Raw genomic sequence first — 14055 nt, forward strand, 5'->3', positions numbered from 1 at the left:
AAACTGATTTTGTCTCCAAACATCAAATTTTTGTCACTAAAGTGATCTGTGACGAAAATTTTTTGTCACCACGTTTGTCGCCTATACGTTGTCACTGAAAGTACCTGGTGACGAAAAATGTTGCATTTTTCATCTTCAAATGTTGCATTTTTCGTCCTCTATAACATCAATTTCATCACTAAAAGTAGATAATATTTTATTTTAATTGTTTTTGGCGACGAAATATTTTGTCACCAAATAGATTTTAGTGACGAAAGTTTTCCTCACCAATAATATAGATTAAGGTGACAAAAAAATTTGTCACTAAAATGAGTAGAAAAGAAATTTTTTCAATGACAAAAAATATTTTGTCACCAAATATTTCAATTTAGCGACGAAATATTGAGGAAATGTGACGAAATTATTTGTTTGGAACTATATCATTAGCGAAAAAATTATTTGTCATGTTTTTTGAAAACTAATAGTGACATTTTTATTTCATCGCTAATAATAATTAAAAAAATTTTAAATGAGGGTACTATTTTCAAATTAAAATTCTTTTCAGTAAAAATTTCCTGCGCATTTCAATAACCTGTTCAATAAAATATCTATTACAGATCAATACAAAAATCCATTCATTTTCATAAGCATCACAATTGAATTTCTGCACTATCCACAAAAATACAATATCAACTGCATGCGGATTACCAAACATGTCTCCTAATATCTACAAAAAACATGTCTACTAATATCCACAAAAATACAGCATGAACCGCATGTAGATTACCAAACACATCTCCTAATATCCACAAAAAAACATGTCTACTAATATCAACAAAAATGTAATATCAAGTGCGGATTACCAAACATGTCCTGTAATACCAACAAAAATATAAAATTTACAACGCAACTAAAATACATGTAAGGTAATATGAACAAAAACACAAAATGACTTAGCTTCTGCTCTCCAAATTGCCAAACATGTCCATATCAAATCTCGAATCTGCAAAAAAAAAACAAAAAAACAAAAAAACAACAAAAAAAAAAATGAAGAAAGAAGAAGCAAGTTAGACAATTATTATCTTATCACTTAAATATACAATTTAACATGCATTTTTTGACATAGTTTTCAAATCGGGAGTCTCGTGCTAGTTCCATAAGTTTCCACAACTTACATTGGTCCCTCCCGAGGTGTTTGAGGTGTTCCACGGACCTTCCCATGCATATTACACTATTTTGGCCCCCAATGGCCTATTTACAAGCTTAAGTGTTGGAAAAATTCATTTTTGGACTTAGTTTTCAAACCGGGAGTCCTGTGCTAGTTTTGTAAGTTTGCACAAGTTACAATGGTTGCTTTTGAGGTGATTGAGGTGTTTCCTAGGCTTTCTCGTGGTTGTTTAATAATTTTGGCCCCCGATGACCTATTTTCAAGCTTAAGAGTTGGAAATGTGCATTTTTTGACTCAGTTTTCAAATCGGGAGTATCGTGCTAGTTTCGTAAGTTTTCACAACTTACATTGGTCCCTCCCGAGGTGTTTGAGGTGTTCCTCTGGCCTTCTGTGCCTATTTTCAAACTTAAGTGTGAAAAAGTTCATTTTTGGACTTAATTCTCAAACCGAGAGTCCCGTGGTAGTTCCGTAAGTTTTCACAACTTACATTGGTCCCTACCAAGGTGTTCGAGGTGTTTCTCGGGCCGTGTTGTGGCTGTTACACGATTTTGGCCTCCGATGGCCTATTTTAAAGCTTAAGTGTGAAAACGTGCATTTTTGGACATAGTTTTCAAATCGGGAGTCCCGTGCTAGTTCCGTAAGTTTTCACAACTTACATTGGTCCCTCCTGAGGTGTTCAAGGTGTTTCCCAGGCTGTCTCGTGGTTGTTACACAATTTTGGCCTCTAATGGCCTAATTTCAAGCTTAAGTGTGAAAAAGTGCATTTTTGGACTTAGTTTTCAAACCGGGAGTCCCGTGCTAGTTGTGTAAGTTTTCACAGCTTACATTGGTCCCTCCCGAGGTGTTCGAGGTGTTCCCCAGGCCATCTCATGGTTATTGCACGATTTTGGCCTCCGATGGCCGATTTTCAAGCTTACGTGTGAAAAAGTACATTTTTGGACTTAGTTTTCAAACCGGGAGTCCTGTGCTAGTTCCGTAAGTTTCCAAAACTTACATTGGCCCCTCCCGAGGTGTTTGAGGTGTTTCTCGGGCCATCTCGTGGCTGTTACATGATTTTGGTCTCCAATGGCCTATTTTCAAGCTTAAGTGTGAAAAAGTGTATTTTTGGACTTAGTTTTCAAACTGGGAGTCCCGTGCTAGTTCCGTAAGTTTTCACAACTTATATTGGTCCCTCTCGAGGTGTTTAAGGTGTTCCCTGGGCTGTCTCGTGGCTGTTACACGATTTTGGCCTCTGATGGCCTATTTTCAAGCTTACGTGTGAAAAAGTGCATTTTTGAACTTAGTTTTCAAACCGGGCGTCCCGTGCTAGTTCTGTACGTTTCCACAACTTACATTGGTCCCCTCCCCGAGGTGTTTGAGGTGTTTTCCTGGCCGTCTCGTGGCTATTACACGATTTTGGCCTCCAATGACCTATTTTCAGCTTACGTGTAAAAAAGTGCATTTTTGGACTTAGTTTTCAAACCGGGAGTCTCGTGCTAGTTCCGTAAGTTTCCACAACTTACATTGGTCCCTCCTATGGTTTTTGAGATGTTTGAGGTGTTTCCCAGGCCGTCTCGTGGTTGTTACACGATTTTGGCCTCCGATGGCCAATTTTCATGCTTAAGCGTGAAAAAATGCATTTTTGGACTTAGTTTTCAAACCGGGAGTCCCGTGCCAGTTCCGTAAGTTTCCACAACTTACATTGGTCCCTCCCGAGGTGTTTGAGGTGTTCCTCGGGCCGTCTCGTAGCTGTTGCACGATTTTGGCCCCCGAAGGTCTATTTTTAAGCTTAAGTGCGAAAAAGTGCCTTTTTGGACTTAGTTTTCGACTAGTTCCATGCCTACATGTTGGAATAGTGCAAATTTCAAAGTAGTTTCCTAATTGGGAGCCACGTGCATATTTCAGTGTTTGTGATGTTTCTCGGGTTTTTACATGCATAGTTCACCATCTTTGTTGAAGAAGAAATTTCTACTAAATTAACATAGAAACATAATATACTATCCAAGAAGCTTGTCCATCAGAATCTGAACTTTCCCGTGATTCCTTTCTGCCTCAAACACTCGATGATACTTTGTATCTTCTTGCTTTGTTTCTTCTCTGACTTTTCAAACCTTGCAATTTGTTCATTTTGTTGTGCTATTTGCAGCTCGAGGCGTTAAACATAGTCACTATTTTCAGCAGGTGCAACAGTTGTATTCACAAAAGAAGAAGGCCTCATACCGAGTCCTTTCACATAACCTGGCCTTGGCTGAAGCACCTTGACTGACAACTCCTCTGGGGTCAAGGGGATTGCACTAGTCTGCGAGAGGGGTTCTACTTGCGTCTGTATAATGTTGTCTTATTAATTTGAAATAAATCAAACAAGTATTAGTTATTCTACCCTACACAGCAAAATAAATAATATTATCAAAATTGAAAGGCATTGCCTTGTACATATATAATTAACTTGACTCTCCGATGAAATCCATTCATGCGTGTCCGAATTCATGTTGACTAGAAGTACTTATCAATTAGCAAGCACCCATAGATATACGTATACATACCCACAAATGCAATTGCATATTTGTTGTCTAGTCATAAATATGTCCAACCTTGTCCTTACAATGATTTGCCATTATACAGAAGTTTTTATCAATGGCTAGTCCTTTCACATAATCTTGTTATTGCTAGTCATGTCTTTTTGCTCCATAGTCATGTCTTTTTGTTCCATAGTCAATGGCTAGTCATGTCTTTTTGCTCCATAGTCATCTTGTTATTGCTAGTCCTTTCACATAATCTTGTTATTGCTAGGTCATGTTCAAGAGACATGACTATGGAGCAAAAAGACCATTATACAGAAGTTTTTACATTGCATGAACTAGCAATAACAAGATCAAATGTTCTTGTATATTCCAACAACTTTCAATCCTTTCCTTCATATTCTCATTCGAATTTTAATTGAATTAAGATCTACTCAGAATCACTTTTACAAGAGAGAGTGAGAGAGAATTGACATCGAGAAAACGTTTGTGGAGTGCATTTCTGAAAACTATTTTTGCAAAATTTCATAGAAACAGCCTGTTAAAACTACTTAAAAATTAAAATAGTATTCTGTGTATTGAAGAACTTGCGCCAAACAAAATGACCTGAAAAGAAACAGTGTTCAAATACATCATTTTCAAAAAATAAAAATAAAAATGTAAATAGCTAAATTGAAACCACAACGAACAGCTTTTTGACAAAAGGGGGGTTAAAGTCACACTAGTAGTGGTATGCAACACAATTATTACATATCATGATTGACAGTCAAATAGTTAGAATATATGCAATTGACCTGTATAAATTTTTTCTTGTGTGTTTTAGTTCAACAATGGAATCATGTAATTAGGTTGTACTATATAGATGCCTACACAATTATTGCATGTCATGATTGATGGTTAAATAGTTAGAATATATGCAATTAGCCTATATAAATTTTTTTCTTGTGTGTGGTTATTTTTAGTTCAACAAGGGAATCATAACCTAGAGGCCTGCAATTGAAAACCATACAAATAGAGAAATGCTATCAATTCCATAAGTACTCAATCACGTTTCACATCTATTCACAAAAAAGAATTGTACCGTTTTTTTTTTTTTTTTTTTGGTGGGTGTGAACAGATTTTGTTGATCCATCAGTTTTAAGCATTTCATCTCATAATCACTTCCCCAACAAAAAGTAAATCAATAAGAAAACTTTAAGGTGCCAATGAGTAACTCTGAAGTCAGCCTAAAAAAATTTTACACACTGAGCATGCAGAGGAAAACAAATTATACTATTGATTAATAGTAAAAAATAAAAAAAAAATAAGCAGAAAGTTTTACACTCACTTCACTTTCATCATCCAGAACTCTTTCCATGAGATAAAGATCACAGAATTTTGTAATCTCCAGCAGTAGCACAGAGGATCTTACAGTCGCTTGTTTCTGCTCAGAGCAAGGTAACCATAATGTCAATGATTTTCTAATTCAGGCACAAAATTTAATTAATAGAGAATGTCACGGCCTGAAGCTCCTCTGGACTAGTTTCCTCAAGAACCACTCCAAGTAACCGGCATGTTACCTGGAAAGGAAAAACAATGAAAGCATTAGAATCATAAATTGAGTTAAAAGACACAAAGGATATTCTATCTTCCAAGTTCCTAAATGCAACTCAGATAAATGCAACCAAATCATGCATAGGTTGTACAAGTGTATCTTCAATAATTACATCACCATTAGTATTTTTGTTGTCATCATTATTGTTGGTGGTGGTGGCAAAGGCTCTATTATTATTGTCCTCAAGGAGGTTGAAAATGCATTAAATTTAGTATTGGGTACACTACTCGTGAAATAAAATAGCCAAACACAAATCAAATAACTTCAAGACGTGAGGATGACAACAAAATTATCCATCAAACTTTAAAAGATCCAAGCCAAGGGGGTAAATTAAATTACAAAAACTACGACAATCTCATAGTGAGGTATTAGTTGACAAGGAAAAAGGGTGTACTTAATATTTTCTAGAGAAAAATTAACGTGTCTAGTTAAAGATGCAACGTAATGAAAAGCATAAATCAAGAGAGGTTCAAGTATATCAAAAAGGAAATCATGAGAAAAATCAAAGATTAAAAAAGATAGAACCAAAGATTAAAGTAAAATAAAGAATGCCAAAGAACAAATCATGGAAAAGATTAAAATGATTCCCATGTGGTATCAGAAGACCTATTCTTCATTCTGCTGAGCTTCCCAAATTCTACTTGGCAAGAAAGATCATTTCAAAGACCCCATTGGTGAACCAAAAATGTCCATCAAAATTTTAACATCATTGGAAAATAATCAATTTAGAATAATTGAGTTCTATGATTAAAAGTTGACTTGCAAAATTTGTCGGGAGCATGCACCAATCAAGAAAATTAAAATCATCTAATTTCTTAAAAAAGAAACATATGCTCAAATTGATGAGAAAAGGATAAAACTTCCACTCACAACAGGAACCGGTTCTATCAAAAAATGACAAGCAATAGAAGTATAAAACAACATCATCTATAAACGAGAGACCTCTATTAAATAAGAAAAATACAAGAAAAACTAAACAAATTACCTTCCTTCCTTCACTTAAAAATACAAGAAGCAAATAATATTAATTGAAAAAATAATATTTTCTATCTCATTTTTATATTTTTAATCCATAAATTGGTGGTTGATAGGCAATCATCAATCATGTTAACCAACACCCGTGATCTGGTTATTGAAGATTTCGCCGCTGGCCAATGGGAAATAGTTGCCAATAGAAAAAGAGATCCACACAAATGGGATCCATGAACTTGCCAATACAAAATCTTATATAGCCGAAGATATCTCATCACATATATCTTTATTCTTTTCTTCAGAACACTTGCATGTGTTTGGGTTCAAGGAAAATATTTGGAATTTCTCACAAACACTATACTTAGGTTCTTGACAGACACTGTAATTTTCTCCTTCTCTATTCATCTACTTTTTTGTCTTTTCTTTTTTCTTTTTTTAAATTCACTTGCACATGTTTGGGTTTAGGAAAAATCTTTGGAATTTGTCACAAGCACTACTTGGGTAGTACTTTTTTTCAAAGATTGATCACTACTTCAGTAGTACTTGACACAGTAATTTTCCTTCTTTTCATCTACAATTCTTGGCAGCCAAACAATAGCAAAAAGAAGGGGGTAAAGCAAAGTCCTGTGTGTAGTGTGCACACAAGTCCTGCATCTATATATATACACAGGTAAGATTGGTATCTGCAACAAGCAAAGACCAGTTGGGTTACCAATCATGAAGCTATTTTTTAATTGTATTTGTGTTGGCTTATTTTTCCTACGAAGGAAAATATCATAAATGCGAGCGTGCCAGCAAGGATTGAAAAATGCTTACAGATTAAATTCAAGCCAATTATCAAGCGATTGCATTGACGGTTCTTTTGCCTCAACAAAGAGGACTTCAAAATTGCCAAGTGTAGAAAAAAGAAAAATTAAAAGAAGAAAGAGAGAGACGGAGAAAGACGATTGAGTGAACAATCAAAGTAATCATTACTTACCTCTACTCCTATGCTTCGAAAAGGAAGTGCTGAAAATAAATGCTTCGAAGTATAAATCTATGTTAAACTACTCCTAAAATAAGGAAAATGACAAGAAATATTGAAATCAATTGTCTTTGATTTGAATTCTGGATCTTTTACAATGTAGCCATTAATGGCTATTTATAGAGGAAAAAAATACAGCAACAACTACTTAGTAACTACTCATTTCTTTCATCTTCATTCTTGTCTTGCCATGTGTCCTTCCACTCATCCACTTTGTCCTTCATATTCTCCATCATCTCTATAACTTCTTTTAACTTCCAAATGAATAAGAGGATGCCACGTGTCTTGAAAATAATAATAATAATAATAATAATAATAACAACAACAACAACAACAACAACAACAACAACAATAATAATAATAATATTTTATGGTGCCAACATTACCTCCCGCGGCCCTAAAAAATGATATTTATTTAAATTTTTGAAGGGCCGAACCAAGCACATGACTAATCCAAACTTATCAAAAAATACTTAAAGATGATTGTTTTATTAGTCATTTCATCAAAACTAAATTTTGATGTGAACCACAAATCCAAAAAGGATTTTGAACACCAAAAGTCATGGTATAGTGTGACCATGAAAATTCATACTTATTGACATTTTGAAAAATGTCAAAAATTTTGAATTCATGAATAGTGGCTTGTTCATTATTCTTGACCATGTTTGTTTTAAAAACAAGACTTTCGCCGAATTGATTTTCATAATTATTTGGTAAAGTGGGTTGCTTTTCCATGTTAGCCATTAATGGCTTATGAAAATCACCCATAGATATGTTGTTTTCATGACTTGATCCTCTAAAAATTGGTTTTTGGACCCCCCCGAGCCTTGCATGGAACATCATTCTTAGCCAAATTTGGCTCAAGAACATTCTCTTTCGTTATGTTAATTTCATAATTTGGCTCTTTAAAAATGGGCTCTTGAATCCCCCGAGCTATTGATGAAATCAACTCTTTGCTTTTGCTATTTTTAACCATGGAAAAATTCTGAAAAAATTCACCAATTCCGGCCATTAAAGCCTCAGTTAAAGACTTGGTAGTGAGAGTTGATAACTCATCATTCCATTGGTGAATTTCCATATCAAGTTGATGAATTTCTCCAATTAAATGGTGTCTTTTTTCTTCCATCAAATAATATTGTAAGGGATGAAAGTTTATTTCATCAAGAAAATGGATCTCTTCTTGAAAATCCAAAATTTTTTGTTTACGCCAATAGGTTTCATCTAGGCTATTTGAAACGAACAAATCCAATTCATTTTTCATTTCTTACACTTGACGTCCCACTGGGCGTGCCAGAAATTGTTGGCTTATTTTTCTTACAAAGGAAAATATCATAAATGCGAGAGTGCCAACAAGGATTGAAAAATCCTTACAGATTAAATTCAAGCCAATTATCAAGCGATTGCGTTGACGGTTCTTTTGCCTCAACAAAGAGGACTTCAAAATTGCCAAGTGTACAAAAAAGAAAAATTAAAAGAAGAAAGAGAGAGACGGAGAAAGACGATTGAGTGAACAATCAAAGTAATCATTACTTACCTCTACTCCTATGCTTCGAAAAGGAAGTGCTGAAAATAAATGCTTCGAAGTATAAATCTATGTTAAACTACTCCTAAAATAAAGAAAACGACAAGAAATATTGAAATCAATTGTCTTTGATTTGAATTCTGGATCTTTTACAATGTAGCCATTAATGGCTATTTATAGAGGAAAAAATACAGCAACAACTACTTAGTAACTACTCATTTCTTCCATCTTTATTCTTGTCTTGCCATGTGTCCTTCCACTCGTCCACTTTGTCCTTCATATTCTCCATCATTTCTATAACTTCTTTTAACTTCCAAATGAATAAGAGGATGCCACACGTCTTGAAAATAATAATAATAATAATAATAATAATAATAATAATAATAATAATAATAATAATAATAATAATATTTTATGGTGCCAACAATTTGGTTCTAATGCTCGATTTTCTCAGCAGACAAACAGAGAAGAGAAAATTTCAAAAAAAAAAGAAAAAAAAAACAATCTTGTATCAGAAACAAATATACAAACACAAGGGTATAAAGGAAAAATAAGAGAGAAGCACAGATCGATTACAAATCAATCAGAAAGTCTATGTAAGAAAATAAAATGATAAAGATTAAAAAAAAAATCAGAAAGTATGTATGAAAATTAAATGATAGAGATATAGATATAGACATAGATATGGATTCTTCACTAGAAATAGAAATGAGGGCAGTGAGTTGACAAATTGCAGACAACATTCGATGAAACACGACTGATTAGAGGAATCCAAAAAAAAAATCGTTGTATATTGAGAGAGAGAGAGAGAGAGAGAGAGAGAGAGACTGACCTGGTAAGCACAATGGTAGAGCCGAAAGGGTTTGATGAACTGATCGGAAGTGAGGAGTTGCAACAATGAAAAAGGAAGGTCAATCGATCGATTATATATATATACATGAACACAGAGAGAGAGATTGAGAGAGAGAGAGAGAAAGAGAGACACTAACGTGGTAAGTTCAAGGTAGAGGCGAAGATAAAGAGCGGCAAACCCAGGGGACACAGTGAGGAGATGGTGGGTAGGGCTTGATGAACTGAACGGAAGCTCAAGGAAATAGGAAACGTTTTTTTTTATTAAGGAAGAGGGCAACAATGAGGGAAGCTCAAGGCTCAAGAAACATATTTTTGATTTAAGAATTTCAAAATGACTTAGTTTTGTATCTTCAGCAAAGATAAAAATATTGGCCACAAAAATAGTTTTGTCACTAAATGATATTAAAATATTAAAAATTATTGGTGACAGAAATATATTCGTCATTAATAATTTTATAATTGGTGACTAATTTTTTTGTCACCAAAAGTCTATTAATTTTGGCGCCCTCCCAAAATATTAGCGGGAAAATATTTGGTGACAAAAAAAAATATAAATAATGACGAAATATAATTTCGTCACCTATTTTTTTTATTATGTTTTAGATTGGTGACGAAATTTTATTTTTGTCTCCAAAAATGGTACATTTGGAGACGAAATATGATTTCCATCATTAAAAGATACGTATTTCGTGATAATTCTTTTTTTCATCATTAGTTTTCATGTCTAAAGACTATTTTTGTTGTAGTGACTACAAGAAAAAACACTTTCAGCGACTAACATTTTGGTCGCTAAAAGTACCATATTTGGTCGCTAAAACCTTTTCGTGACCAAAATATGCCGGTCTCTAGTTGGTCGCTAAAGCCTCGTGACGGATAGTTTTCTGTGACCAGAAAAGCCTTTGGTTGCTAAAAGTGACCATTTGCGACCAACTTTTTTGGTCGCGGAAAGTCCAATTCATAATATCCAAAAGGGAACTTTTAGCGACCAAAGATAAGTTGGTTGCTAAAAGTCAGTGCCTTGACCCAAAAAAAATGATTATTTTGTGCTGCCTGGCACTTGAACTCCCAACCAAGGAGTCATCATGCACCCAATCCACTCTGCCAATAACATGCTTCTTGTTTATATTTGGCAGAGAAAATATATAACCCATAAAAATTGGGTTACATATTATTTTATAAAACTTTTAATGCCTAAACAGAAAAATTGCATCTAATTACAATAGTATCTTTTTTTTAAAAAATTTATCCCTCCATAACTTTCTGCGACCAACTTTTTTTTTTGATTGCCAAAGGGTAATCTTCCGCGACCCAAAAAGCCTTTGGTTACCAATAGGTATACTTTCTGCGACCAAATTTTTTTTTGGTCGCTAAAGGCTATACTTTTTGCGACCAACATTTTTTTTGGTCACAAAAAGGTGATCTTCCGCGACCAAAAAAGCCTTTGGTCGCCAATAGGTATACTTTTCGCGACCAACTTTTTTTTTGGTCGCCAAAAGGTGATTTTTCGCGACCAAAAAATTGTGGTCGCCAAAAGTTAGATTTTAGTCGCAGAAAGGTGACTATTTGTGTCCAAAAAAATAGGTGGTCGCTAAAAGTGTTTTTTCTTGTAGTGAGCCCAGAGTCCCAAGCCGAGGGCAAGCCTTGGGTGGACTGCAAGCTCATGAACGAAATTTATACCCTTATTCACGCGATATCTGTTGCAAACAAACTTACCTTAGATAGATCAAACAAACCTATTTCTCTTTCCATTTTTCTCTCCTCCTAAACCAACCCCTACTTCTCTCTTCTCTTCTCCTCTTTCTGCCTAACCAAATCACCATCGACAAACCACCACTACTGACTATCATCGCCAGATCTTCCGTCTCATCTGCTCTCTTCTCTCTGCGATCTCAACCTGCCACTATCGCCACCATCGTCGTAGCCGCCACTGCCGCTACCCAGGCCCGACCCTGAGATTTATGAGGCCTTAGGTGGGCTTTGAAAGTGGAGCCCTCCTACATATATTTTTTTATAAAAAAATTACGAATAAAATAAAAGGTTACCAATAATTTTTTTATTATTTAGTAGCTACAAAAAGTTTCCTTACATATGTAATCATTAAAATTTATTTTCATCTATTCAGATACAAAAATATCATTACAAAGACTTAAAATAAAATAAAATAGGGCCTTGTTGTTTTATAATTTAACAATAATCAACACAAACAACATAATTCACTGATATCTGATAACGAAATGATTATGTTATTGTAATATGATATCTAATACTACAATCATAATCCACACAAATTACAATCCACTAATTATTTGATAACAAAACACAAATTATTGGGAAAAAATTGGGAGAAAAAATTAAGGCAAAATTATTCAATTAATTTATGACAAAGAGAGAGGGCAAAAAAAATAGGGCAAAGAAATTTAAGGAAAAGAAATTATGGTAAAATTATTCAATTAAAATATGATAAAGAGAGATGGCAAAAAAATTAAGATGAAGTTATTTATTCTATTAAGTTCTTGACATTAGACTCTATTTGAACTCATTATATCATATATATTTGTTTGGACTAATTATATAAATTTTTAATTGGGCCTAACAATGATTATATATATATATATATTTAATTTGGCCCAACAATTTTTTTTTAGGGGCCATTTAGATTGGATCTCAAACAATAAAAAAAGTATTGGGCTTTGAACTTTTAATCCAATATAAAACTAATAAGTTTGGGATCCTATTTTGAGCCAAAATTTAGCGGCCATAGGCAAAGGGCTTAGTGGTCTTAGCCCAGGGCCGGCCCTGCCACCAATGCCACCACGGAGTGCGATGGAAACCCCGACCTCTCTCTCTGATCTCAGCCCTCTCTCTCTCTTTCCATCTCTTCTCTCTCTTATCTCTCTCTTAGGTTTGGTGCTCTCTCCCTTTGTATCGAAACCACGACCCGGTCAATCTTGCTCTGGTTCTCGACCTTGGATTTGAGCCATTATTCGAAGAAATAATAGTGAATATTAGTGCTATCACATCCGAGGCCACGAAGCCACCTTTTCTATTCCGTTCCGGCAAGAACACGTTGTCTTCTTCTGTCGGTTCCATCACCGACTCGCTGTCAGCAAAGAACGAGTCAACCTAGATCTACTGCGTTTCGTCCAACAACCTCGACAATGCCGCCTTATGAAACTCCTGCAGGTTCTTGCTTCGATCATCATCGGTGGTCGAGTCCACCGCATCCATAGTCATCTTCTTTAGTTCTTCGTCTGATATAGAGATCTGGAATGAGATTTGAAATGCTAGGGTTTTGATCTAAATTGGTGGTCTAGGGTTTCGATCTAGACAATATAATTGAATCCTCACCTTTCTCTCTCGAAGGTTAGGGTTTCTGTTTGTTTTTTGTTTTTTGTAGTTGATTGTTGTTGTGCTTGTTAGTGGTGGAATTGTGAGGGAGAACCCACTACGTTGTGTGTGTATGTGTGTGTGTGTGTGTGTGTGTGTGTGTGTGTGTGTGAGAGAGAGAGAGAGAGAGAGAGAGAGAGAGAGAGAGAGCTTGGTCTTGTTCTGATGACCACTGATTTCTTCATCTTCTTTTTCTTCTTTGATAGTACTCGGTTTTGTTCTTTAGTGGCATACACCTCCATCTGAAATAGATAATATTGGTTGAAACTACATTATGTGCCTGCTTGGTAGCACTTAAAAGCAGCTTAAAGCTGCTTTTAGCTTAAATTAAGTTACTTTGGTGTGTTTGGTAAAACTTAAAGGGATAAATTATAGCTTTTATTAAGCTATTTTCAGCTTAATTTTCTAAGCACCTGAGGCGGTGCTTCTGGATTCAGCTTATACGGGAAGCTGAAATGAGAGGATTAAAATGACTAAAATGCCCTTCAGAATTGATGCTAATTACATGTATGCCATGTATATAAACCATTTCTCACTCATTCTTTCTCTCTCACACAAACGAGAGTGGCGATTTCCGGCGAGCTAGGGCGATTTCCGGCGACCGAGCTCTCTCTCTCTCTCTCTCCCTTTCTCTGTCTCTCCCCCTTCGCGAACCTGTCTGTCTTCCTCTTCACGATCGCGATCTGCACCGTCTCTCTCCCTTCGTGAACCCGCCTGTCTCCCTCTTCGCGATCGCAATCTGCCATCGCGATCTACACCATTGCGATCTGCCGTCGCGAACCCATCTGTCTCCCTCTCCCCGGCGTGAACCCTAGTGCCGGTTGATCTGCACCATCTGCCATCGCGATCTGAATGAAACCCTAGCGTCGGTTCATCCCGCCGGAGCTAGGGTTTTCATTATTATTTTTTTTTTTGAGGATTTCAGTGTTTTTTTAATAAAAAAAACAAAATAATTAATAAATAAAAAATAATAATTTATGCTAATTAATTGAGACTAATTAATTTTAAATGAAAAAAATGAAAAAAAATTATATTAATTGATACTATTAATAAGAATAT

At 35.2% G+C, this 14055-nt stretch overlaps 1 protein-coding gene across 1 annotated transcript in view; it reads right to left on the reverse strand.

Annotated features, from left to right (window-relative positions):
• The window catches only part of LOC114290333 ((3S,6E)-nerolidol synthase 1), a 47346-nt gene extending 33604 nt beyond the window's left edge, over positions 1–13742 (reverse strand). Inside the window, exons 1-4 of the mRNA XM_082889024.1 lie at positions 13651–13742; positions 13410–13446; positions 5145–5204; positions 4973–5068 (exon numbers count right to left, since the gene is read on the reverse strand). Of these exons, the coding sequence (XP_082745150.1) occupies positions 4973–5068; positions 5145–5204; positions 13410–13446; positions 13651–13742 (285 nt within the window). The remainder of the gene's footprint in view (positions 1–4972; positions 5069–5144; positions 5205–13409; positions 13447–13650) is intronic.
• Positions 13743–14055: the final 313 nt, after the last annotated feature.

Source organism: Camellia sinensis, chromosome 9 (assembly GCF_055761805.1).
Source record: "Camellia sinensis isolate YWXY chromosome 9, ASM5576180v1, whole genome shotgun sequence".
Lineage (NCBI taxonomy): Eukaryota > Viridiplantae > Streptophyta > Magnoliopsida > Ericales > Theaceae > Camellia > Camellia sinensis.